This window comes from Anguilla rostrata, chromosome 17 (genome assembly GCF_018555375.3).
Source record: "Anguilla rostrata isolate EN2019 chromosome 17, ASM1855537v3, whole genome shotgun sequence".
NCBI classification, from domain to species: domain Eukaryota; kingdom Metazoa; phylum Chordata; class Actinopteri; order Anguilliformes; family Anguillidae; genus Anguilla; species Anguilla rostrata.
This window is the reverse complement of record NC_057949.1, coordinates 23,450,911-23,477,473: the sequence shown is the minus strand read 5'-3', so window position 1 is coordinate 23,477,473 and position 26,563 is coordinate 23,450,911. Positions and strand designations below refer to the sequence as shown.

At 45.3% G+C, this 26,563-nt stretch overlaps 1 protein-coding gene across 1 annotated transcript; it reads left to right on the top strand.

The window, feature by feature from the left end:
* map2k6 (mitogen-activated protein kinase kinase 6) lies at positions 1 to 19,236 on the top strand. Its single transcript, XM_064315157.1, has 12 exons — positions 1 to 348; positions 6,057 to 6,123; positions 7,401 to 7,449; positions 8,522 to 8,635; positions 9,194 to 9,313; positions 10,321 to 10,437; positions 10,883 to 10,934; positions 11,194 to 11,321; positions 11,572 to 11,649; positions 12,303 to 12,442; positions 13,177 to 13,222; positions 13,624 to 19,236. Exons 1-12 carry the CDS (start codon positions 258 to 260, stop codon positions 13,699 to 13,701), a joined length of 1,080 nt encoding a protein of 359 aa, XP_064171227.1. The 5' UTR covers positions 1 to 257; the 3' UTR covers positions 13,702 to 19,236.
* Positions 19,237 to 26,563: the final 7,327 nt, after the last annotated feature.

Here is a 26,563-nt window from a genome sequence, read left to right as displayed (position 1 = left end):
CAGACTCTCACTGATCCAAGTTAGAAGCCTTCAGCTGCTAGCCTTGGCCCATCATGTAACTGCAGCTGAGCTTTGCTTGCAGAGGAATTGCAAACAAATTGCGTGCCGGACCATTTTGCAAGTCGTGCATTTACACTTTCGCTCACTGCACGGAAACTTACAACCCTGAGGCAAAAACTCTGCAGTTGCATGAAGGTCTGAATTCGTATTTTGCATCTTTTCTGCAAATCAAGCCGCTGAAGCTCCAGGGCGAGTGGATGGAGGGAGGGAGGAAGAGAGAAGGCAAAGTCTTTTGTGCTTCCCCTCCCCCCCATCAAAGCAAAGGGGAAATGTCTCTGCCAAAGGGAGGTAAGATTATTCGTGCGATCCGTGCATAACCACGGACATGCAATCTGGGTTGCATTCTTTGCAAAGTGCATTGCTGCAAGTCGGGGTTTCGCCAATGCATTGCATGCAGAACTGCTGGGTTTTTAAAGGGATCGGTTACATTTCCTGTTTTGGATCTGCCCTTTTGCAGAGTTCCCGGTAAGACGATGCTCGCAGTAGGCTGGTTGAGCTGTGTATTTACGATACGTGCATTCTTTTCCCCGGGAGTTATGCCAGCTAGTTCAGTTTTTTTTTTTTGTTGCATAGCCTGTCTAGAACTCTCAGAAGTGTACGTAGCGGAAACATATTCACCCGTTGAACGTGTTTTAGAGTTTGCGTAATGCATATCCTTCGAACAGAATGGAGTTGAATGTATGCACGGCATGCACCTTAAATTTTCCTGCAAGGTGCATCGATTATTTGTATTGCTGTCGATTTATCGATTTATTTTACCTATCAACGTCAAAGTGTGGGCTATGTAAGGAACATGACCTCGTTAATGTGCACTTCCACACTGTCGAGAGAAATCGGTTCGTATATGGCCAAATATGTTTTAATATTATTAGCAGCTCGCTCGTGTTCTGTTTTCATTGTCGGGACGCGTAATGGAAAATATTTCTTTTTGTAGCAGACGTCTCATCTTCCAAGCCTTGTACTGGTGGCATTACACTAGTGGTCTTTACAAATATAACACCCTAAAAATAGAGGATTTGCTGCAAATGCACTGTGCTACAAAACAAGTCGAAGAACAGAATATAAAAATGCATGTCTCCAAGAAAAATATTATGACGCAGCCCGCAGTGAATAGTAAATAGTCCGCTACGTTTAAAGAACGCCGAACTGTATCGGGGAAAAAAGTTAAAAGTTTTAACAATGCTCGGTTGCGTGCTTGCAATGCTTCCATCATTTGAAAAATTAAATTAATACGTTACGTGAACGGATTTCCAAAGAGTGTATGGAAGCATGAACCTTCGCACAGTTTAGCTAATTGTTCTTGCTACATTTTGTGGCCAACGTGCAGCGTCTCGTGGGAAAACGGGATTTGACAATTTCACGTGCAAGTGATTTCATTTTGAAAAATATTTTCCCTATAAACCTCTGATGTAAATAAAAAGTGCACTTAAATTAATGACTACCTTTACTGTTCCTTTAATTTATTCACAAATCGGGAAACAGTGTTATTGACACCTGCCAGGTAAATGCATGGAACCACTGATTCCTGTGTTCCACTTGGAATATTGCTCTAATGTTCCCTGGGGAATGTGTGGCATGGGTGATTGCGTGCAGGGTAGAGAACGTTCGGACCTCGGTAAAGCGCAACCCCTTACACCTGGTAATATTTGTAAATTGTTAAGGAGATTTGTTTTTGTGGATGCTGGTCATGTCAGGAAGACACATTCTCACGTTAATGGTATTTAATTTAACTATATATATATATCAAAGTGTTCATTCCTGTTTTAGATCTGAAACTCACAAGTTCCACAGTAACTGACTGCCATCATGAATCCTGCAGGTTGTTGGAAACTTTTTCTAAAAGTTTTCATTGCACTGTGCCCAAATGGAAACATCCACAAACATTGAAACAGTATTTAAAAAATTAAAATTAAAAAAACTTTAGGAAGTGAACTTTTCACTAAGTGGCATTGGAGCATACAGGTTCACGTAAGATGCATATATTATGATGTAATATATCCTTTTGTCTGTTGTAATGTAAAAGCTTGGTATGGCCTAAACCGACCTTAACACAGAGCTTGTTGTTCATGATCCCTGTTGTTCATAAACTTTTTTTACCACTTTGATTTGAGCTATTAGTAATTTGTTCAATTGTATCTTTAAATTTTTATTTTTTTGGTTTTACTATGAAATAAAATAATAATTAAAAAAAAATAAGCCACAAAAATCCTTAACTTGGATAGATAATATTAGCACAAGCTCAGCCTCCAACAGCACACATATTCCATAAAAGGCTTTGGAGGGGATAATTGCCTTATTATATCAAAACCCCAGTCAGTTTGGATTGACCATCTCAGCTCATATCCAGTGGAATCTTCGGTCAGAATGGAAGCAGAACCTTCCCCCCTCCCGTGGTCCCTGCAGCTCAGATGAGTTCCACACCAAGGCACTGTGGCCCTCCTTATGACAGGTGCATTGATCAGTCCAGTGTCTGCTCCTCCCAGAACCCACTGCTCCATCAGCCCCATTGCACTGCTCTTAATCCCAGTTTTATGCTAATAGCCAAGGTTGAGCCTATCTATTGAGCGATTTATGAAAGCAATGTTACATTAAATCTCAGTCTTTACAACTTTGTGACAATGACTCGGCAGAGTCAATTTTACTTTGATAACTTGAATTGTTAAATGGCGTGCCGAACCATCAGGGCAACTTGTGTAGCTTACATTTTTATACTTCTGTACAACCTTTTGTTGTGAAAGGAATCTGTTTCAGAGGGATCTCATTGATACAAGAGTAGTGCCCAACCAAATCAAAACCTGCAGCCTTCAAACAATGAGCTCAGACTCTCAATCCTCGCAAAACTGCCCCCAGTTGTTTTGAAAAATTATTAAATTGCGCTGAGCCAGGATCCGACGTCCGGATCCGACGTACAGAACTGTAGCGGAACCGACAACGCGTTGAGTTCTGATGTATTTGAAATGTCTAGCGCACCAATTGAATTGGGGGGTGAGTGGGTTGCGTAGGCTTGCTGATGAGCTGACCGTGCTGAATAAAACATCAAGACGCTTGGCTCACATGTGACTAGGGTAAGAGGAGAAAAGGGAGGCGGCTAATTACCTTTTCGACGTTCTGCCGTCTCATCTTCAGCTGTGTGTTCAGGGGTAGCTCATAGGTTAAATGCATGCCTTGCCTGAAGCCGTTTGTTCTCCTGCCCAAAGGCATTCCCCTTCATCCCTGCGAGTTTTGATGTTTAGGTAGCCTTTGCTTTATTTGTTGGATTGGCGCTGTATCACTTAATGTTGGATGTTTTATTCATGTCTTTGTCTTAATATCTCCTTGATTAAAAAAAAAAGAAAAAAAAAAAAAGCTTGTCCTCATGTCCCTGGTGTTCAGATAGCATTTTGGCATCCAATCCTGTGCATATTTTGCTGGCAATCCTTGACCAGGATCTGACACGTGAGAACCTGACAGATCTTGTGGTACGTCCTGCCTGATATCGACAGTCCCAAGTGCACAAGAGACATTTGCCCGCTGCGGCTTCTCGTTACACGGAAGACTGGGAAGAGTATGCGCTTGGAGGGGTTATCCTAAGGTCTTCTTATTGCTGGGACATAGAGTGAGCGTCTCCTTTTGGTACGCCGAAAGCTAAAGGAAAGGGGGGAGCGCATGCCTGTTCTGTGACTGCTTTCACGATGGACCCTGCCTCGCACCTTCCATGTTGAGAAGGGCGCCTTCATCAGCGTGACACGCCCCGCTGTTGCAGGGTGGACACTGCCACTGTATGAAGCCGTTTCACAGGGGAAAAAATGACCTTATAGCCATTATTTAATACCTTTATTACGCTTTCTAAATAAATAAATTAATAAGTGTTTTAATAGAAATTAACGTCATGAAAAGCATTTGAAGATATACTAAGCAGTTATCAATTACAGGGAGCACACTTTAATGGAAGGTTTATAAGCGTTTGGTTTTGGCCGATGAGGCATTTTCCCTGGGTTTTGTTTTTCCGTACGAAAACCCAGCAGTGGTTAGGGTTAGGGTTGTAGTATCATTGCACTGGACTGCCGGAAGCTGGTGCTTAGTGAATGGCATCTCCATTCCCAGAAGATCTTCTGACAGCTGTAGGTGAAGGACCTGCCATGTTTGGGTGTGTGGAGGATCTCCCCCACCCCCCCCTCCCGTCACACGTGTGTTTGAAGCCATTCAAGCATGCACAGTAACACACTCGTCAGATTAGAGCTGGGAGCAGAAGTTGTCTGAAACACAGCTGCCCCTTGGGTTCCACGGCGCAGGTTATTGTGAGAGAGCAGAGCTAATTTGGGCACCATCTTTTTCTTGCTCTCTCCTTCACTTCTTGTCCCTCTGTCTCTTCCTCTCCTCTCATGCTCTCTCTCTCTCTCTTTTATTCAATTGATCAGTTCAATTCAGCTGCCATGCACTCTTCCCCTCTCTCATGTTCTCGCATTTTCTTCCTCTCCTTCTCTCTCGTGCTGTCCCTCTCTGTTGTCCCCCCCCCCCTTTCCTCTCTGTCTCTCTCCTCCGGCTCATTCCCTTAGGAATCCAGGAATTCCATTGAAACATTTTTTGCATTCCTGGAGTTCTGGGCAGAACAGTAGCCAGTGTCCTGAGGAAAAGAGAGAGCCGATTGAGAGAGATTGTACTTATTAAGGAGTGCAGACATGGGCAATGTAAACTGGGGCATGGGCAACTGCACACAGATAAAATTGATGAGTAAAATGACAGCCCTATGCAGTGACTCACAGGCAACGTGCATCACAGCCAGCAGCCCATCCGTGAACCATTCCCTCTGCATTTAGAAGTTGACGGTAATCCCGATTAAATAGCAGCTGAACTCTGCCAAACAGCTTTTGTGAGCTCCTTGCAACTTTTCTCTATTTTAATTATGGTTTGGAGTGGCACTACTGAAATAACACTGACATCATGTTAGTCTGCTCTGTATAAGTGTACGTCTCTGCCCACTTCTGTAATGTGTCCATCTTCAAAAATATATGTTTAAAATTTCTTTATGTTTCATATTTAAGTGTACTGTAAAACACATTGCAGAGAAAACAATTGGCAAAATGTTTATTCTGTGTAATGGTATTTGGATATTATTTGTGAAAGAAACTTTTAGATGAAAGTTATTTTTGCTGGCTGTGGTTAAGCAGTGCAATGAATTCAGCCGAAGGTGTGAGGGGTTTTTTTTTTTTTTTTTTTAGAGAGGCTGTATACACACAATAGGCAAGAATTTGGTTACCCCACCTGTTTTTTTTTTGTTGCCTTTTTTCATGGATTCTTCTTGCGCGTGCTTTAAAAGGAACTAAATATGTACTCATGTGGCATGTATGTGTATAGGATTTTGTGTACGGTGTGTATGCAAGAGAGAAAGTGAGGGAAGGAGTGACCTACTTTGCCCGTAGGCCCAGATGTCTGTGCGTCTTTGCTGCTAACGAGGTACACCAGAGTAGCATGACAGCGGTCTGCTCAGCCTGCTCTTGAGGCCCTGATCGGCTGTGGTCGCAGTGGCCATGTTGTGAGTGCAGCGTGCACCCAGGTGAAGAAGCCCGCCCCCTTCTGTCATTGGGGGCCCAGAAGTGTTTCATATTTCTTAACTACCTGTCCCTAAAACGGATTATTATTATTATTATTGCATTCCATCTGACAATGCTAAATAAGCTAAATTCCCCATGGAATTAGCCCCTTTTCTGTCTAGTCTTGATTTCATCAAGTTGGTTAAATCTCCTCTCTCTGTAGTTGTCATTGAAAAATTGGGGGGGGGGGGGGGCGGGCTTCCAGAAAGAGCAAGAATTCTCCTGAATTAGGAATTCTTTAGAGGGATGGTCTCACTGAGAAAATGGTTACTTACTGAATGCAAATGGGATGGAACATTTATTGAGGCACCTGTTTTGTTCCAAAGCAGTCCCGGCCTAATGTCGGAGATGACAAAATGGCTGCCAAGTTCTTGATCCCCCCCCAACCTAGTCTCACACATTTATTTTCTGCTTTTCCTCTCTCAGGTAAGAAGAAGAATCCAGGGCTCAGGCTTTCCAAGGAGGTGTTTGAGCAACCCGCTCCAGCTGCTGCGTAAGATCATTCTGTACAATGACTGATTAAACCTGCACAATATAAGATTTCTGTTCTCCTGACTTGTAGTCTTATGGATATGGCATTATGTCCTTGCACCAAAAACAAAAAAAAGCTTCCACAGACCCTGTGGTAAATGGTAGCAGATTAGTGTGATGGTTGGGGGACTGGGCTCACAAGGTTGTGGGACTGATTCCCAGGTAGAGCAGTACTGTTGTACGCTTTAGGAAGGTACTGAACATGATATGTTTCAGTAAATATCTAGATGTATAAATAGATGGTAAGTTAAGATTGAACGCTGTGCACGTTGCTCTGGCTGTGTAAAATGTTGATGAGTCATACATTACCTGTTTTTGTAGAAGTTGGGTCCTGTGAATTTAAGTGCCTTAGCGCTAATCTTCCAGCGAAGGGAAAAGCTTCCAAAATCACACATAGCTGATAAAACAATATTGCAGCTGGTGCTACAAAACCCAAAGTTTTCATTAACACATGATCTGAACATAATGTGTTAATGAATCAGCCTTGCACAGGCCATTAGCCCAGCTCTCTTAATGTTTATTTTCACATATCATTTCAATTTTAAAATAATAAAATGCAGTTAATTCTCCAATCAGATATGCATTGTTAAAAGGCTTTCTGAAAGGTAAAGATGTGCTTTCACCACACAGCAGTTCATTCTTAAAATGCCCGTTGCTCATAGTGCTTTTCTTGTCACTTTCATGTTTGTGTTTTTTTATTTTTTATTTTTATGAACCACAGCATGTTAATTTTGATGACGATCCTTCTTTTAGGGGTCCCTTTACATTGGGTAGTGGTATAGCAGTGCTCAGAGGGTGTAAATGGGGTGGCATATTCCGTAAGGTTGGTACACTCTCTGGATTAGTGTGTCTGCTAAGTAGGTAAGAGCAGCAGTGTCACTCAGTGGCGAAGTTCCATTCCCCTGCTACAGGGTATTAATAGCTGCTGGTCAGGGCGTGCACTAACGCTGCAGTCAAAATGCTCTGATGGCTTCTCGATGCAATGCAGTGAGTACTGCCATAGAAGCTATCAGACGCAGTGACACAGCGACCGGGGATAAACCATATTGGAGCGAATGGGTGCACGTGCACCTGGGGGTAGGCGGGGCTGGTAAGGCTTAGGGCAAAAAATGGGGGCCCTCGAATGAGGGGAGTGAGCCGAGAGGCCTCTCCCCTTTTCACCTGATACGTGTAACGAGAGTTGTGTTCCGGAAGGTTCCCTTACCCGCTGCGTCGTACCTTTGCCCCTTTCCCTGGCAGGCCCCCACGGGACCTGGACTCCAAAGCCTGTGTGACCATCGGGGAGAAGGTAAGAAAGGCCCTGGAGTCCCGCCCTGGCCTTCCCCTTCTCAGATTCCCCTGAAATGCCCCTGACATTCCCTCTGAGATGCCTTCACATCGATCGCATGCACTACATGGCCAACAGTATGTTGTCCAAAATTATGGGCATTAATATGGTGTTGGGCCACCCACACACACAGACAAAGCTGTTAGCTCACGCACACACACACACACCCGCATGCACAGACACACACACACACACACACACACACAAACATTCACACACACAGACAAATCTGTTAGTCTTGTGCATTTGTCATAGGCCTCTATCTCCATCTTATTATCAACAACAGCGCTTCTATAACCCTGAATTAGCATGGGTGGAAACATTAGCATTGTTCGACTGCGCGGCGATGCCGGCGTTTGTGTCGGCCTGAAAGCTTGCTTCAGTCAGTCCACCCCCTGCAGCAGATCGAGCCGCGGCCCACACTGGGTCCAGATCGCCCAACGCTGATTGTAGGCAGCATGGAATGCTCTTTGCTGCCTTTGAATCCTCTCCAAGCCCCGCCTCTGCAACAGATTGCTAATTTAGCACTTATCAGATAAGCCATATTCTTATTCTTCCCTGGCGAACGATGGCCAATTGTGTTTGCCTGCCGCTCGCCTGGCTGCGGAATAGACTCGTTTCCCAGAGCATTTGCATTAGAGCAGCTGGCTCCATTCCATCTTTTACCCTCTTGTTTGCTGGGTATCCAAGATACTTCAATATATGCAAAATTAAGCTTCAAAAAAAAAGTGTAGATCACCCTGTGAAACTGAGGATCAAAGACCCGAAACTGTTTGAAAAATGTTGCTGCTCAAGAACATGTAACAGCAGCTCCTTGCTCTTATGCTCGCTTTCTCTCTCTCTCTCCCTCGCTCTCTCTCTGCCTCTCTCTCTCTCTCTCTCTGCCTCTCTCTCTCTCGCTCTCTCTCTCTCTCTCTCTCTCTCTCTCTCTGCTTCTCTCTGCTTCTCTCTCTCTCTCTCTCTCTCTCTCGCTTCTCTCTCTCTCTCGCTCTCTCGCTCTCTCCCTTCCTCTGCCTCTCTTTCTCTGAGTCAGAACTTTGTGGTGAAGGCAGATGACCTGGAGCAGATTGCGGAGTTGGGGCGAGGGGCATATGGAGTCGTGGACCAGATGAAGCACGTGCCCAGCGGCCTTATCATGGCCGTGAAGGTGAGCAGGAGGGGTGGTTTCATAAAAAAAATATAAACAAAAGGGCTCCCCCTTATCAGACTGCTTTTAAAAGACATTACATTTGAGGCATTTTTGTGCTTCTAAAAATCCATGTATTTTCATATTTTGTCTTAATATCCACGTGAGTCAGCCATGCAGGAAATACTCCAGTGCAGGGACTGGGCTCTGGAGTGCTACCTTATGTTACACTCCATTCATTCAGCAGCTCTTATCCAGAGGGACTTGTATTGCAGGGGAACATGAGTACAGTCACCTGATTGAGGCTTTATGAGCAACATTCCGAGATCAGTGCGTGTATCTGCGATGTCACCAATGGAAATGAATCATGCTAAGCAAGGACCAAAATACATGACCTGAATATATGCAAATGACGTCTAATACAGATAAATTAGGACAAATTTCGGGATAAAGGTACATCAGATCTTTTGTACGTGTATGAGCATCCCCATTGGCCCTGATAGTGCACGACACTTGTCTGTGTGTACGTGTGTGTGTGCGTGTGCGCGCGTGTGTGTGTGTGTGTCCTGTTGCCCCCAGCGGATCCGTGCCACGGTGAACACACAGGAACAGAAGAGGCTGCTGATGGACCTGGACATATCCATGAGAACGGTGGACTGCTTCTTCACCGTCACATTCTATGGCGCTCTGTTCCGAGAGGTAGACCCCTAAACCCTTACACCATCACTTTAAATAAGAGGTAGGCTCCCAAACCATGATACCATCACCTTATATAAGAGGTAGGCCCCTAGACTTTTACACCATCACTTTATATAAGAGGTAGGCCCCCAAACCATGGTACCATCACTTTATATAAGTGGTAGGCCCCTATAATCTTACACCATCACTTTATATAAGAGGTAGGCCCCTAAACCATGATACCATCACTTTATGTAAGAGGTAGGCCCCCAAACCATGATACCATCACTTTATGTAAGAGGTAGGCCCCCAAACCATGATACCATCACTTTATATAAGAGGTAGGCCCTTAAACCCTTACACCATCACTTTAAATAAGAGGTAGGCCCCTAAACCCTTACACCATCACTTTAAATAAGAGGTAGGCCTCTAAATCATGATACCATCACTTCATGTAAGAGGTAGGCCCCTAAACCCTTACACCATCACTTTAAATAAGAGGTAGGCCTCTAAATCATGATACCATCACTTCATGTAAGAGGTAGACCCCTAAACCCTTACACCATCATTTTAAATAAGAGGTAGGCCCCCATACCATGATACCATCACCTTATATAAGAGGTAGACCCCTAGACTCTTATACCATCACTTTAAATAAGAGGTAGGCCCCCAAACCATGATACCATCACCTTATATAAGAGGTAGGCCCCTAGACTTTTACACCATCCCTTTATATAAGAGGTAGGCCCCTAAACCCTTACACCATCACTTTAAATAAGAGGTAGGCCTCTAAATCATGATACCATCTCTTTATATAAGAGGTAGGCCCCTAGAATCTTACAGCAATCACTGAATTGTTTGAACCATTTGCTTTTCGCAGCATAAACAGTGACCTGCTCAGGTCAGTAGGAGATTCACCCATTTTGGGTTTCGCGAGGCCTCGCTCTCCCACCACTGCTTTGTGGTGATGAAACTCAGTGGTTCTGCCCTGCTCTCTTCTGATTGGTCACCTTTCCGTGTCTCGCCAGGGCGATGTGTGGATCTGCATGGAGCTGTTGGACACGTCTCTGGACAAGTTTTACAAGAGGGTTTTGGAGAAGGGGATGACCATCCCAGAGGACATCCTGGGGAAAATCACCGTCTCCGTGAGTGACCGTCGTGGTGATGCTATTGGTCACCATGGTGACAGCAGTCTCCCGTCTTAGCTCATCAGTGAAATGTGTCCAGGGCAAATTTACAGTACTTTTAACTGTACTTTTAACTACTATAACTCTAACTCTGTTGCTATTCCTGTGTATGACAGGGAGTTTACTGCAGGTAATTGTAGGTAAATGAAGTGAGGTTACTTTTTTTAAGGGCAAAAGCCTGTATGGGAACGTGTGACTTGCAGACAGTTTCCAACTGTCACTGTACAGTTGAAGTAAAACATTGTTCAGTTGGATGTTCCCCTTACACTTTGTGCCATCAGGCGGTTACAGCAGTGTATAGCTTCCTATAGCCGGTGCTGCTGGTGTTAGGGGAACTGTCAACCCTTCTCTCCTGTCAACATTTTTCTCTCCCCATCCCCCCATTTTGTACCTCCCTGTCCAGGTAGTAAAGGCTTTGGAGTACCTGCACAGCAATTTACAGGTGATCCACAGAGGTGAGCGGAGATCTGGTTGTCGTAGTGACAGATTACGTCATCATCGTTTACGTGATCTGTTTACACCATTTTCTCCTTGTCGATTCGAGCAGTTATGGTGCAAGACATTTATACAGCTTTACCTCTGCAAATTCAGTCTGTCCTGATATAACTGGTGTACCTGGTGTAAGGCCTATTCAGAACAATCCTCTTTGTAGAATTGGGCTGCCCTTGAATGGCAGGTGCGTGGTTTGAGGTATTTCTCCTCTCTCCCCATCAGACGTGAAGCCCTCAAATGTGCTGATCAACGCTCAGGGCCAGGTGAAAATATGCGACTTCGGCATCAGCGGCTACCTGGTGGACTCTGTGGCCAAGACCATGGATGCAGGCTGCAAGCCATATATGGCGGTGAGGGGATGTGCGTGTGTGTGTGAGTGTGTGTGTGTGTGTGAGTGCGTGTGTGTGTGTGAGTGCTTGTGTGTGCTTGTGTATGCTTGTGTGTGTGTATGTGTGTACACTGTAAATGGGGCAGAGGGTGAGTTCTTAGATTAAAATGAAAAGCCTGATTTCCCTAAAGATGTTAAAAGTGTGGAAGAGGTCGGAGGTCAAGTGACCATGCACATTGCTGATTGGCTGGTTAACCTGATTTGTGTTTCAGCCGGAGAGGATTAATCCAGAGCTCAACCAAAAGGGCTACAATGTCAAGTCTGACATCTGGAGTTTAGGAATCACTATGGTATGTATTTCAATAGACGCTTTGTCATTAAATAAAGATAATGAATAAACATGGCTGTGTCTCATAAATGTGTTTTGTCACCATGCTGTCAGGCTTACCACTACTTTAATGACGCCTGTTTGATAGGTTTCTGTAGAATCAAATTTTTGTGTTTCATCTGTGATTGTTTTGTTCACCTGCCATATTGCAGTATGTGCTTGCTTTGTATGCTTGTGTTTGTGCGTGTATGTCTGTGTGTGCTTGCGTCCCTCTGTAATATCTAAATGCATCTGCATGTGCAACTTCTAAATTCTAAAATTCTAAATTAGAGGAAGGTGAAATAATCTCTTGGGGGTATTGCATTCAGGCTTGAATAAATTAATAAATCTCAGTGTTTCCCCTCTCTAAATTACTCTGTCCTATCTTTTTTGTCTTCTTGTCTTTCCCCCCTCTCTCTCTTCCCATCTCCCTCTCTCTCTCCTCCCGCTTTCATACTCTCTCCCCTCTCTCTCACTCTATCTCTGTGTCTCTCCCTCTCCCCCCCTCTCTTTCTCTCTGCCTTCGCTCTCTCCCCCCTTCACTCCCTCCATCTCCCTCTCCCCCCCTCCCCTCTTTCTCTCTCTCTCCCTCCTCTTTCTGCTCTCTACCCCTCTCTCCCTCCTCTCTCCCCTCAGATTGAGCTGGCGATCCTGCGTTTCCCCTATGAGTCCTGGGGCACGCCCTTCCAGCAGCTGAAGCAGGTGGTGGAGGAGCCGTCCCCCCAGCTCCCGGCTGAACGCTTCTCCCCTGAATTTGTGGACTTCACTTCCCAGTGGTGCGCCCAGCTCCGCACACCTCTCTCCCCACTCCTTCCGTTCCTCTCTCTCTCTCTGTCTCTCTCTCTCTCTCTCTGTCTGCTCCCCCTATCTCTCACTCATGTCCCTGTCATATAGAACCTCCATTACTCACTCTCTCTCTTTCTCATGCTCTGTCTGTCTCTCCTCGGAGTGTAGCACAGTGGGTAAGGAACTGGACTTGTAACCGAAAGGTCGCAGGTTCGATTCCCGGGTAGGACACTGCCGTTGTACCCTTGAGCAAGGTACTTAACCTGCATTGCTTCAGTATATATCCAGCTGTATAAACGGATACAATGTAAAAATGCTATGTAAAAAAAGTTGTGTAAGTCGCTCTGGATAAGAGCGTCTGCTAAATGGCTGTAATGTAATGTCCTCTCCACTGCCACAGTAATTACAGCATAGCTGGGGGGGGGTTGATATTCCCCTCCAGGCCTCTCCATGCAGCGTTGGTGCTGCAATGCAAAAACCGAACCTCTGACTAGTTTAACTTGCACCTCATTTCTCAGGTGGGGGTGGTTTAGCCTTAGGAGACCGCAGCATACCTTTGGCAATCTCACATTTACCTTTTTTTTTTTATTACTACAAAGTCCGACCGGAAGTCTCATTCTACAGCCACTCAGTTTCACCGACCGCTGCATTAACCCATTTCACAGCCCAGTGCAGGCCCACACTGTAGACTCAATCCTGCTTTTTTTGTGTGTCCCTCTGTCAGCCTAAAGAAGAATTCCAAAGAAAGACCGGCGTACACAGACCTCATGGTGAGAGATGACTCTTGGTTGGCTGTTGTGTTATGAACCTGTTCAGTTGTGCTTTTAACCGGCTGGAGTAGTGTCTCACAACATTGTGTTTGGTACCTTACCAGAGTGTTGTACTTTTGTCTAATTGTGACTGAACTGCAAACTGCTTTAGAATTCACCCTGTCTGAGCTGCATTTCTTCCAACCAGCCAGTAGAGGGTAGACTTTCTCCAGTGATAAAAAAAATAATAATTCTCTCGCTGCTTTGTTTGTCTGTTTGTTTATTTGTCTATTTGCCTTTTTCATTTTGAACTGAAATGGAAAAAAACCCCATTGGCATGTTTCATGGCTGTTTGTGTTTGTTGAAATCCCTGCTGCTGGGATGAATCTCTCATCATCCTTGTCTTTTTTTTTTCTGGGCAGCTACATCCTTTTTTCACGCTTCACGATGGTAGAGAGACGGACGTTGCCACCTTCGTCAAAGTTATTCTGGGTAACTGAGGCCGGTAAGGCACGTGGCACCTCCCCTGTGCCCCTGCGGAGGCGGAACTGCACCAGGAATGCATCGGTTCCGCCTGGGAAACCCACAGTAGTCCTAAGCAGAGGGGCGGGGCCTCCAAAGGTCCAGATGATTGACACCTGCTCGTTCAATGCCAAGGGGTTTGTAGTATGGACGGCAGACTTTTCCCACTGATCTCCTGTCCTCTGGGGGAAGGGCAGGGGAGGAGGGGTTAGCTCAGGAGGGGACAAGCCTTCTTTTAGGACATTTTATTTAATAACTTAACATTATAATTATTATATGGTTATGGGCTTGAAACCTGAAATTTGCTAGCTCAATTTCCTGGTATGGCAACCATAATTTCTTCAGTAAGCTTACTCTTGTATATTGAAATATTATTAGCCATGGAAATCAACCAGGAGATTCGTATTTTCTCAGCTAATTTAAGAAGTCCTGATGAGCTCTCCTCTCTTCCCGCTCCTCATCCTCGGCCGTCGCTACAGGCTGTCACTGAGTTGCATGCGGGGTTCGGTTTTTCGTTCGTATGTGAAACACTTCTTGAAATCCTCTGCATGGTTTTGAAACCAACCAAGGTGTAACTGAAATTGTATGCATACGTGTGTTTGTAATTATAATGTGCGTGCGCGTGTGTGCGCGCGCGCGGTTTGGCGTGCGCGCTCGTGCGCGGGCCCGGCGCTAGCCGCTCGTTGCTGTAGGCGGGTAGCCGAGTTAGCGCGTCGGCCATTTTGTGAGTTGAAATGCTGAGTCGTTGAAGCCGCGCGCAGGCTCGTTTCTTTTTTAGCGGACCTTTTTTGGCGGCGCGGCGACAGTGCGCCTGACTGGCTGCTGAGAGGGGGCGGCGAAGGGTCAAAGGTCACTGTGGTCTGCCTCCACCACTGCTGCTGGACCCTGATACGCTGTCCTGGAAGGGTCAAAGGGCAAAGCGGTCCGAGGGGTGTGCCGTGGCTGTGCGCCGCTACTTGACGGTTGTGCAGCAGGAGGAGGGGAAAGGGAGCGAGACAAACCCCTGTGAACTATGACCTCCGGAGGCCCTAATGACACGCAACACGCCCTATTCCCCAAAGGACACGCCCCCTCCATCAGGAGGAACAGGATCCGCAGCACCCCCTCAACTGGACAGAACCGGAACCAGTCTAGCTGTAAACATTGTGAGCACATGTTTAAAACAGACAAACATATAGACGCAGATGCACACACCCAATTTTGCTTTTTTTTTTTTTTTTTTTTACACACATACATATATTGGGGGAAAATACCTAAATCTACTGTTTCATCTACTCTGAGCCTTGTGATCTCTCTGTGTTTTGGACTGAAAATAACTATACAATAGTTATTAATATTATTATTATTATTATTAGCATTATTTGGACAAAATATGCAGTCTGAGGTTGCTCTCACTGCTGTTTTCTTTGTTTTGTTTGTTTCTGAGCGTGAATCTGTACTGTATGTTGTTCTAAGGGTCAGGGTGATGAGTGTCCATCTCAGAAATTACAGTCGCTGGTCTGTACTATGAAAACGGACGCCAAGGTTCTTCTGGAGAGACAGGGTCCAGAGAGGGACGGGCGATGTGTGTTTCCAAAAAAAAAAAAAAAAACAAGAAAAACAAAACGGAAAAGAATAACAGCGATCACTTGAGATATTCTCGTTGTGCTGTGAACTCAACTGTCTTGAACGCTGTGTCACGGATGGGGGCGTGGCCTCCCGTTCACCACTTGAGTAGCTTGAATAGCTGATTGGCTCCGCTCCTGACTTTGTGGGTCTGGGCCAGTATGGCGTGCAGATGTCATGTAAGGTTGTGCTTTGGTTGTGTCTCAGGTTTCTGTACCCTGCTTTAAACTCCTCCCTCTGTGGGGGCTCGGTTCGCTTCTGATAACGGGCGAGCCCGTCTTTGCCTGGGATGTGGCGCAGGGTTGAGTACATAAACGGTCTTCAGCCGCCACCTCTTTTTTTGCTGCACCGCCCTGCCATCTGTCCATCTCTGCCCCGCGTCTGTCCTGGTGATTGCACGAGAACCACCATTCACCCCCCCCCCTCCCACCCCCAGAGGTAACCAGAGTAACAGAGAGCAGTGTTCTGGGCTTTCCTCTGCCCTCTGTGTAAAAATCTTTGAGAATTATCTGTGGTTTCTGTAGCGACATGGAGCACACGTTGTTGGAGCATTAGCAGTAGTGGGGGGGGTAAAGGGTTTGTGGCTGTTGTTTGGTAGTGACAGCTGACGGTGGTTCTTCTTTGAGGAGCTGCTACTCTACTCTGTTTCTGCCGGCCTCTCACACGGCTGCTCGCGTTCTGCCTCCCGGGCTGGTCTCCCACCTGTGTGCTCGCCACCGTTTCCCCTGCCGCAATAAGAGAAGGACCTGAACCGCAGGAGTGAAAATACAGGCCATGTCATGTGACCTGGCTGAAGAGAACGGGAAGGCTACGATTTACCACGGACAGGCTGCGGGTCCTTCCGGGAGAGTCTGTCTTTTGATTGTGATTTGTTTGTAGCGCAGTCTTGCTGACTTTCTGGTAGAATCTGATTGTCTTGCAACTTGCAACTTGCCCCCCCCTCCCCTCCCCTCCACCTTCTCCCCCCCCCCCCTTGTGCCTTGTGTATGGGTCCTCACCCTGTAGGTACCTCTGCCAGGGACCCGTTCTGATTTTGGTTTAACACTCTTCCTCTCTGGGTCTTGTGATCAGGAAGTGGCCTGCCAGGCACCGTCCTTAATTTGCAAATGTAATCGCATGTCACTTCCCTCAGTTCACTGAGGAGCCACATAGTGAACCCTCGACTGCTCAGGATGCCTTGCAATACAGGGTGAAGTCTTCTTAAAGCAGGGGTTCTCTAGCCTCCTCCTCAATCCCCTCCCCCCCATGTATGTAAATATCCGACTATAGAGGCTAACTTCAAGGAAACGTCCACTCAAAAATGGCAAATGGTATATTTACCATCTTCAGATGAAAGTACAAACATCCAGAGTACATGTTATGACCTGCTTTTTAAGGTGGTGCTCCTAAAATTTATACAGATTTTTATTTGTCCTAATGATGTCCTGTGTCTATCAGCAATTTGGCGTGTCTTTAAGATGCTACCAAGGTTATAACTAATGAAAATGAAAATTAGCCATGAAAAACTTGTAAATAATGTAAAACCAATAAACAACTGTCCAATAAACTAAAATAAAACTAGAATCATTGCAATTAAAGCTAAATAAAACAAAAGAAACATCAACATCAGTTTCTGATCAATTTAGGTCATTTATTTCTTTACCAAAACATGACAAAAATAATGTGGGTTTTGTCCTGCTTGTCGGGCTTCTAGGTAGTCATGGCCACTAGATGGCAATATGCTACCTTTTTATTAGCATCTCTTTAACCATAGAACGTTTGAGTTTAGACGAAGCAGCGATCAAACATTAGGAGCTATCATGCAGAAATTTCGCACACTGAAGCCCAGTGATGAGAAAAAGGCAGCTCAGTCTGGGATGACTTTTAATACATTATCAACAATGTACTGTACCTTTCAATTTCAGTGCCTGTTCTTTACAGTAGTGGCAAAAGTTTTTTTGGTTGGTACATAGTAACATTGCTTGATTGGTTAGAAGCTTTTAACCTTGGTGAGAAGATCTGTCTTACTTATTCATACCAATGATGTACCATTCATTAAAAAAAAAAAGATTAATTAAAAGAATTTCAGTGTCTAATGAGTCCATTTGATGGTAATGTTTTCACTATTTGTCAGTTTAAATGCTCAGTCCTAACTGAAACATACATTCTTCCCCTGAAACTAACGCTAAAATGAAACAAAATTATGTAACAACTTCATGGGCACTTCGCCAACAAAATGAGAACTAACAGAGACTTAAAACTAAACTGAATTGAAAGCTAAATTTAAAAAATAGTAGAAATGAAATGGAAAAGAAAAAACAAATATCTTTAGTTTCTACCTTTTTAAACATTCTACCTTTTCCCTTGAATGACAGTGTACACTATGATTTTGGTGTTTCCCCTGCCTCATCCCCCCCCCCCCAATTCATTGGAACGTCACTCTCTGTTTCGCGGAATTGTTTTTTTAGAGTGGAATCAATGTCAAATAAGAAAGCCGGTTTTGCAAAGTGTTACGCAATTGTTAAAAAACATTCAAATTAAAGCTTGTGAAAAGGCATCAAGCAACTCTTGGTATGCATTATTGACCCACTAAAGTAGCAACATTTGCATTTAACAAAACGGGCTTCATTTTCCATGTGGCATCCTTGCGCAAAAAGACTTATTAAGGATGTTTTAACCAGATAATGTTCATTTTATCTGAAAGTCTAAATGCTCTGATCAATGATATGTAGAAAGATTTTTTTTTTTTTAATATATCAAAAGAGATGTTTTCCTCTAATATTCCCTTCTACCTGGGGCCACTGTTTTACAGGAGGAATGCTAATTTTGAGTAGTCCATTAGGTTGGAAAATAAGGCCCTTGGGGGCCACTGTGTGTTAAGAGATCTCATGCTTGTTTTCAGCGCACCACACTCATACCAAAGCTCTGTTTCAGACCCTTCTTTTGGAACCACGGTGTGAATCGGTGAATCGAGCGGTGTTTGCTTGTATTTTCAAATTCTGAGAGAACCTTCTGGGGGGGAAAAAAAATGTTCAAATACAGAATGCGAAATATTACGGAATATATATTTTAATATGTGTCTTAATATGCAACACGTATTAGAAAATATACAAACAGTTGCCACGTTCCAATGCTTTCATGTTCATACTGTTTATTGCAGAGTATTTTGTGAACTTATAAATGTATTGTGAAATGTGTTTTATTTTGAATATTATATTTTACCATATATTCACCTATATTGCTCTTTCATAATGCAAGAGTGCCTCATTTAAACTATCCAGGTGTATGAATACAAAAACAAAACAAAAACAAACAAATATTGTTGTTATTCTTTTTTGTTTTTGTTTTGCTAACTGGCAAAATTAATGCTGCTTGCTTTTGCTGCTTTTATCCAAGGGCACTGGCACTGCACTGTGGTGCAGTAAAATTAAACTTTGTACTGTATGTTGTAGCTTCAGCGTTGCAAAAATTATTTTGACTTTCCTTTATTTAACGAACGTGGGCCTCTGTTCAATCTAACTGCAGAAGTCTTTGTCCTTAACCTGCACGAAAGTTAACTTTCTTCAACTCCCATACATCTCATTTCACTGATACAGAACACAGCTGAATGCTTGATACTCTGATAGGGCCAGAAACAGTGCTGCCCCTCAGAGTGATGGACAGATCTTACTGCGCATAGATTGAACTGCTGCCTTCAGTTTTTTTTTGTTTTTTTTGGGGTTCATTTGTTGATGAAGAAGGCCTGCGATGCCTTAGATTTGTTTGTATGATTATTTCTTGTACACTACAGATTATTTTAATGGATTTGATGTTTGTTTGTGGTGTATTTGTAAGCTTGAATGTGCATGAGATTGTTGCAGCCTGTTCATTTGTAATGTATCTAAGCACTAAAAAGAATCCTGCCAGAAATGGTTGTTAAACCAGAGAAACTCATAATCTAAAGATATTTATTCAGTGTCTTGTCTTTCCCTTCGTTAAAAAAAAAAAAAAAAAAAAACATCTTGGTAAAGACTAAAACCATCCCTGAAGCAAAACAAAAAATGGTAAACCCAGTGACCCTTTCAGCGTTGTAGGTATATCAGACATGTCAAAAAGCATTCACAGTACTAGCACCTGAGTTTTTTTTTTGTTGTTTTTGTTTTTTGTTTTACTGTCACGTATTATTAGGCTGCTAAAATGCTGGAATGTAGTATTTCCTATCTTCTAACAGGGCTAATATTGGTTTTGATGTTTTATTCTGGGTGAGTCTGGGGCTTGTTGAAAGGAACCACCTTTGTCCAATCGCTAACGGTGGCCGACGTGGTGCATGACGGCTAACTCCCCAATATACCCCCTGCTGTCATGTCCTCTGCTGCCTCGACCTTTTTAGGCCCCCTGCGTAGCTGTGGGCGGGGGCAGGAATGGGGGCTGGGGAAAGGAAGACTTCCTGTAAATTTGAGAAATGGATATGTCAAAATGTGTGCATCCAAAGCAACCCAGTCTACTGACAGTGATGTTTATTTGATTGTCAAAAATTTTGTTTGGGTTGATTTGGAGGTTAGGCCTAGGGTCGTGGTTAGAGTAAGAATTAGCTTTGTGGCAGACGTCCAAGTTAGGATTAAAGTTCTGGTTTTGATTAGGGTTATGGTTTGAGGTTGGGTTTGACATTGAGACTGTGGTTTAGTTTAGGTTTATGGCCTAGGTTTCGAGTATTTCTTCCAGGACCAAGATTGCTTCACATTACACTACAAAGCCTTTTACAAGGCTCACTTGCGCACGCACACAGGGGAACGACTGCTCATTGTGTCGGCGACAGTTTCCGATCTTTGATTGTTGGGAAGGTGTGTGAACTACACTGGGCATCCTGGAATGAACTGGAGTTGACTGGACCGGTCTCCACAGTAAAGAGGAAGAGCTCTCTGTGATTCACTCAATCCCTTCACATTTAGACGTTTAAAAACGGGTCTGGGATGATTCATCAAACGAGAAAATAATGTGGGGATTTTTATTTTATTTCTTTTGTCTGGCCGGAACTGGTGATGGATGACCTGGATGTGATGACACACGTACACAAAAAAAATATATATATATATTTTCTCTCAGGTCATCCGGTAGATTTTCATGCTTTGCGCTGTTTTGTAAAGCATATTTGACTTTAAAATTGTGCAGGTTGAGGAGTGCTTTTTTCAGATCACTGTAACACATGTTGCTGGTTGGCCTCCGCCCAAAGTATGTTCATTTTAAAAAAATTTTGGCACTTAAAATTCTTGGCAGTTGTCGTGAGATCAGGTGTGATATGGTGATGTGTAGTTTTTTTTTCTTTCTCATCCACCGACTCACTCGCTTCCCACCGTTGTTTGCAAACCCTTGAAATTCCCTGCTTCAGAAAGGACTTTCTACCTGTGCCACCTTATTGCTGTAAACACAGTTGCTGCCATTTTGTTCTTGCTGATTGGTGGAAACTGAATTTTGCTGATTGTGTTCACGAGGCGTTGATTTTACTTCATGAATTGCTCTTCACGCCGAAGGGGATGCTCAGCGAAATGGGCGCTAGTGGCTAGGCACTGGACAGCAAGGCCACAGCGCTGCGTGGGATGCTATTCATGTTAAAGCAGGAATCTTTGAACAAATTCTGTGTTGATTCCCCTCATATCACTATAAATTAAGACTGCAGACAAGTGAACTGTTTTGGAGGGTTGGGGTAGGGTTGGGTGTGGTTCATAGCAAGGTAGTTGCTGTGGATACTAAAAGTGAGAAGCGGAGGGGCAAGGTCAGGGTTGGGTGGGCAGGGTCATTTCTTGATTGTGTGTGATTGTGAGGATGATGTAAACAATACAAAAGGTATTTTTACACAGTAATGCATTTTGTCTTCTCACATTTTATTGAGTGGATGTGGTGGGGACTTGGGGGGGTCATACTGCAACATGCAGAAAGAGAAATGATGATGACATTATTCCTTTGCCAAGCAGACTCCATTATCAAGGGTTTTCTGCATTACCAGTTTATGCTTCGGAACATTTACGAGGTTTTTACCTTTAATTTAAAAGCTGTGTTCCCAAAGTGCTACACTGTAACAAAATGTATTTGAAGAGAGTTGTCCAGTAGTGCTCGTGGCAAGGCTAATTTGTTCAGTGGCATGTTATTAAAATTGTCTTCAGAAAGACTAATGCATCCAGGCGTCGATGCCAAATTGGAGCTAAGCATTTGTATTAATGGCTCATTTACTTCCAGTAAATGGAATGCATCGCAGTTTGTCTTACCTCTGTATTGTGAAGTACGGTGCAGTGTCTTCCTGTCACAAAGGCCCAGAATCCTATCCGGTGTTGCGGGCAGCATTCATTATCACATCACATGTGGTGGGGGGGGGGTAAAAATGGAAACGCACAGAGGAGGAGGAGGAGAAAGGGTGGCAACATGGAAACGGTGATTGCAGCCCCGAAATAAAGGCCCATTCGGGTTGTCTTTGCCACGGGCCCAATTCGGACCAGACAGTCATGCAGAAGGGGGGAAACGGCCGGGCTTTGTAATTTGGGAGGTGGCGGCGAGAGAGAGAGTGCACGCATGTTTGGGCTCGTATGGTGCGCGCATGTGACTCACTCGTGTGCCAGTGGGAAGCACGGCGATGAGAGCAGAAAACAGGATGTGAGACCGAACGTGCTTCCTGCAGGAGCCCTGTGAGTGTGCGTGGCTTTCCTTCCGCGTGTGCGTGGCTTTCCTTCCGCGTGTGCGTGTGCGTGTGTGTGTGCGCGCGTGTGTGTGTGTCTGTGTCTATGTGTGTGTGTGCGTGTGCGCGCGCGTGTGTGTGTGTGCGCGTGTGCGTGTGTGTGTGTGTGCGTGTGCGCGTGCGCGTGTGCGTGTGTGTGTGTGCGCGTGTGCGTGTGTGCGTGTGCGCATGTGTGCGGGTGTCTGGCTAACAACATTCCCAGAATATAGGCATATATTTAAACTTACTGAATTGCTAATGCAAAGTAACTGTACTGAGCAAAGATCCAGAATTCAAATTCTGGCTGCATATACGGAGTATATTCAAAACAAGCCCTTAGGAGAAAAACCTACAAGCAAAAAATTGCATAACCTGAACTAGAAGGAGTGATGCTTCAATGATTCTACTTAAACAGCACTGTTGAATGGTTGCTGAGTAATGCAGCTGTGAAGACACTCAGATGCTGATGCTCAGGAACTGAGCACTCCAGTTCCACGTACACACCAAAATAACATCCCTTTTACCCGTACGCTGTGCTTCACGTAGCATCTTACTCACAGGTAGAGTTCTTCCTGTGTGCGTGGAAATGACCACACTTCTTAAAAAAACATTCTACCATTTTCACCCCATTTTTGAATCATCGATTGTGAATCTGCCCATTTTCGTCCTGTGGCAAATGCCTTTATACAGGAGCCCTAGAAAGCTTCACTTCATGAAATCTGATCTAGCTTGCTGTCTTTGGATGTGTAAGATGCCAGCCCATGTGTAGATTATCACCGCACTGGAAATCAGTGCTTTAACAGCAAATAAACACATTTTTTAGTATTGTTTGTGGTATAAATAATAATCTTAGTTCATCGTGAGTTATTAGCAGCAGCTGTTGCGGGTGATTCAGGTCTTCTATCCACAGAATGGATCAGGACGGATGGAGCTGGACCCAGGTACGAGGCTGAGGACGCTGGTGGATCATTCAGACGTGGTGAGCTTCTGGTACCTCCACTGTTCATGTTGGGTGGGAAAATGCAATCGAGGAAAGAAACCTGTGTTTTTCTGTGCGAGTATGCCCACAAACACACACACATATACACGCACACACATACAAGCTCACACACACACAAACACGCTCACACACGCTCTCACACACACACACACACACACACAAACATACTCTCACACACTGACACACACACACAAACACGCTCACACACACGCTCACACGCACACACGCTCTCATCACAGATGTGGCGGACATCAGACACGCAGCACTGTCAGTGTAGCCTATTGAAATTCACTCAGTCTGAGTGCCATGCTGAGGTCAATAGATGTCAGCCCATGTCTGCTGTGTCTGGGACCTGGGGGGTTGAGGTGGGGTGGTGGGGTGGGGATGGTGTGTCTCCACCCGGTGCCTGACCCCCTGGTGTACTGTGGTGCTCCGGTGATTTGCACCTTTCACAAACATTAAAAATGACACGCCTCCGCTCTCCTCTGGATCTGGATCCACCTCGTTCACTCTCTCTCTCCACAGATCAGCCTACGGCCAGCGATTTCCTCGAAACTCTCTTGTACATTTGGAAACCCGATCTTGGTATCTGAGATATCTGACTGAAATAACAAAGAGTGCGTCCCTGCGTGTTTGTGCATGCCAGTGTGAATGAGAGAGAGAGAGCAATGGAGCAAGTGTACACGTGTGGGTGTGTGGGATGCAATCTGTAGGTATCTACCCTAGAACAGACCATCTTGTTCTAGGGTATAGCAGCAATGCTTCACCTAGGAACTAATCACTCATAAAAAAAAAAATCCTTCTTGTTTGCAACTTTCCTTTGCCATAAACTGTTTTATATAAAAAAGACACTGGCCATCACCTTGTCCCCTGTCAGAAAATCCTTGGACATCTTTGCAGGTAGTGGCTGGTAATGCCAGCTTGCTCGAGCGTATGTGTTTTTGCAAAAAGGTCTACGTGATGAGGCCCCTGAGCAAGCGTGCCAGGTTCTCTACAGGCTTCACTGCAAACCTACAGGCTTAACCCTGACAGTTTCCTTTGAGGGATTCTGTATTTACTCACCCCTACCCCCTCCCTCCACCCCACCCCCATCCCACCCATGCCAACACATTCCTGCCAGTGGCAAAGAGGGCAGAGAGTGATGTGGATAATCACTCATTTGGGATAATGAAGAACCGGGTGGTCAGAACTCCAGCAGGGTCCTGATCCCCGCCCCCCTTCCTGATGTCCTGCAGGATTAATTAAGGACATGTGACTTTTTGACATGTGACGTGATTTATTCCCACTTGGCAAGGGTTGGGGAGGGGTGTGGAGCTTGAATGATTCTAAAATGCATTGGGTGCAAGGCAGGAAAAACACATTAGACAGGGCGCCAGTCCATTGCAGAATGCAGAATTTTCTGACGGGACTGGTAATGTAAAAAAAAAAAAAAAAATCAATGAATAATAATATTCATTTTGAATTTGTGCGCTGCAGGTCTGTCTCCGTGTAGGACTGTTAGCCAGGGAAGTGAAGTCATTCGTTAATGATGGTAAATGGACTGCATTTATATAGCGCTCTTATCCAAAGTGCTTTACAATTGATGCCTCTCATTCGCCAGAGCAGTTAGGGTTTAGGTGTCTTGCAGGACACTTCGACATGCCCAGGGCGGGGTTTGAACCGGCAGCCCTCCGACTGCCAGACAATCGCTCTTACCTCCTGAGCTACGTCGCCCCCGACCAGATCTTTCTTGGAGGTGAGCTAGCGCCAGCGCTACGGGACAGGCTGGGGTCAGGGTGTACCGGACGATGGGTCTTTAGCGTAGCGTGAGCGGGCTGTGCACACGCCGCGCAGCGCGGCGTGGAGGACGCTGATCTGCAAGCGGATCCCGCCCCGGACCCCAGCCCTCCGCGCTCTCCGCCGCGCCGGACGCAGGTTATGCAATCAGAAGAGGTGTCGTTTTGCGGCGCGCGCTGAGAATTCTGCGAAAACCTAGCCGGGGGGTGGGGGTGGGGGTAGGGGTGGGGATGGGCTGACTCAGGGGGTGGGGTAGGGGTGGGGGTGGGGTGTGGGTGTGGGTGTGGGTAGGGGGGTCGTTCCTGTCTGTGTCAGACGGGCTGACTCGGGGGGGTGCCGACGCGAGCGGATCCCGGCGCGGCATTCTGGAGCTGCCGTGGAGGGCGTCGGCGTGCCAGCGCTGTAATCGGGACCCGGCTCGGCGGTCCCCACTGTCTGACCCGTCGCTGGGCGAAGGGCTTCCCTCGTCCCTGAGCTGTGTGTTCCTGTGGGTTATGAGCATCCATTTTTCCTTTTTTTAAAATGAGAAGGCAAGCTTTGCGTACTAGCTAGTTGCATAGTTCTGTTGTGTACAAGGCAACACATGGGAGGTCATCAGCAGCTACGCCCCAAATTAGTCTCCTCCGCTAGGATATCGAGATGGATGGATAGCAACACTCACAGAACACTACATCCAATGAGGAGGCTATTTTTTGAAGGGGAGTGTTGATACAACAGTGAGTTAGGATCAGTGCTTTATAGAAAGAATTTTCAAAAGACTTTCAAGCCATTATGGTCTATTACGAACATAAATACTGATATCCCATGAGAACAATCAGAAGCTGAGCCAGTATTAATCTCTTTAGTCATGGTGATTGGCAGAACAGTTGTGTGTGTGTGTGTGTGTGTGTGTGCACGTTGGATCGAGATTCACTGCGCTCAATGTAGGTCAGTCACTTTTGGACATGGGACAGCAGCGCAGCAGTTGATCCAGTAACAGCAGAAATAGGGGGTTTGAAATGACATTTGACCTTTTATTTTTACAGCGGCTGTCATCTGCAGGAGGGAAGAGACACCCAACAACCTGACGGCACAGCTGAGTTCGGGGTCAGAGAGAGGTGGGTGACAGAAGGCCGGGTTGGGCGGAATCTTCTAGACTAACCTTTCGGCCACATCCGAGAAATGATATTAGATGACGGCCATTTGGCAGCCAGAGTGATGACCAGCATTTGGAGAACATCAGTGCAACTCTCAGGAATACAAGGATGTGATGTCACCACAGATGAGTCCCATCATTATTAGTAAGATTAACCTAACAACTGGCAATTTGTATAGTGCCAATATTTAAAAAAAAGAAAGAAATCCAAGGAGACCTGGAATACTGAGGCCTTGTTTTTCAATGCCATATTACCCTTTGCCATATGAAGAAGTAAGAAAATGTATTTAAAGAAATTAAGACTGGAAAAATGGAGGCTCTAGAAACTCCATCATTTAAGTAAAAAGGTGAAATATTTTACGGTTTATGGTTAATCTGGAGAAGGTACCCAGCACAATTCCCGCTCTATTCAGTCGGCTGCACAGCACCTCACAGCGAGTGTGGAGCGAGGTCGTTATGGTTTGGCGAAGCGGCCCTCAGGCTCTGCATCCGGCGAGCGGATCCGCCCACGAGGAACGTGACGGCCGCTCGGTGGGTGTGGGGTGGGGTGGGGTGGGGTGGGGGGGTGGAGGGCGTTGCGGGGCGAGGCGGAGGGGTGGGATTTGATTCGGTTAGTTTTTGTGCCGGATTTGATCGGTACGTGTGTGCTCGCGTGAGCCAGCC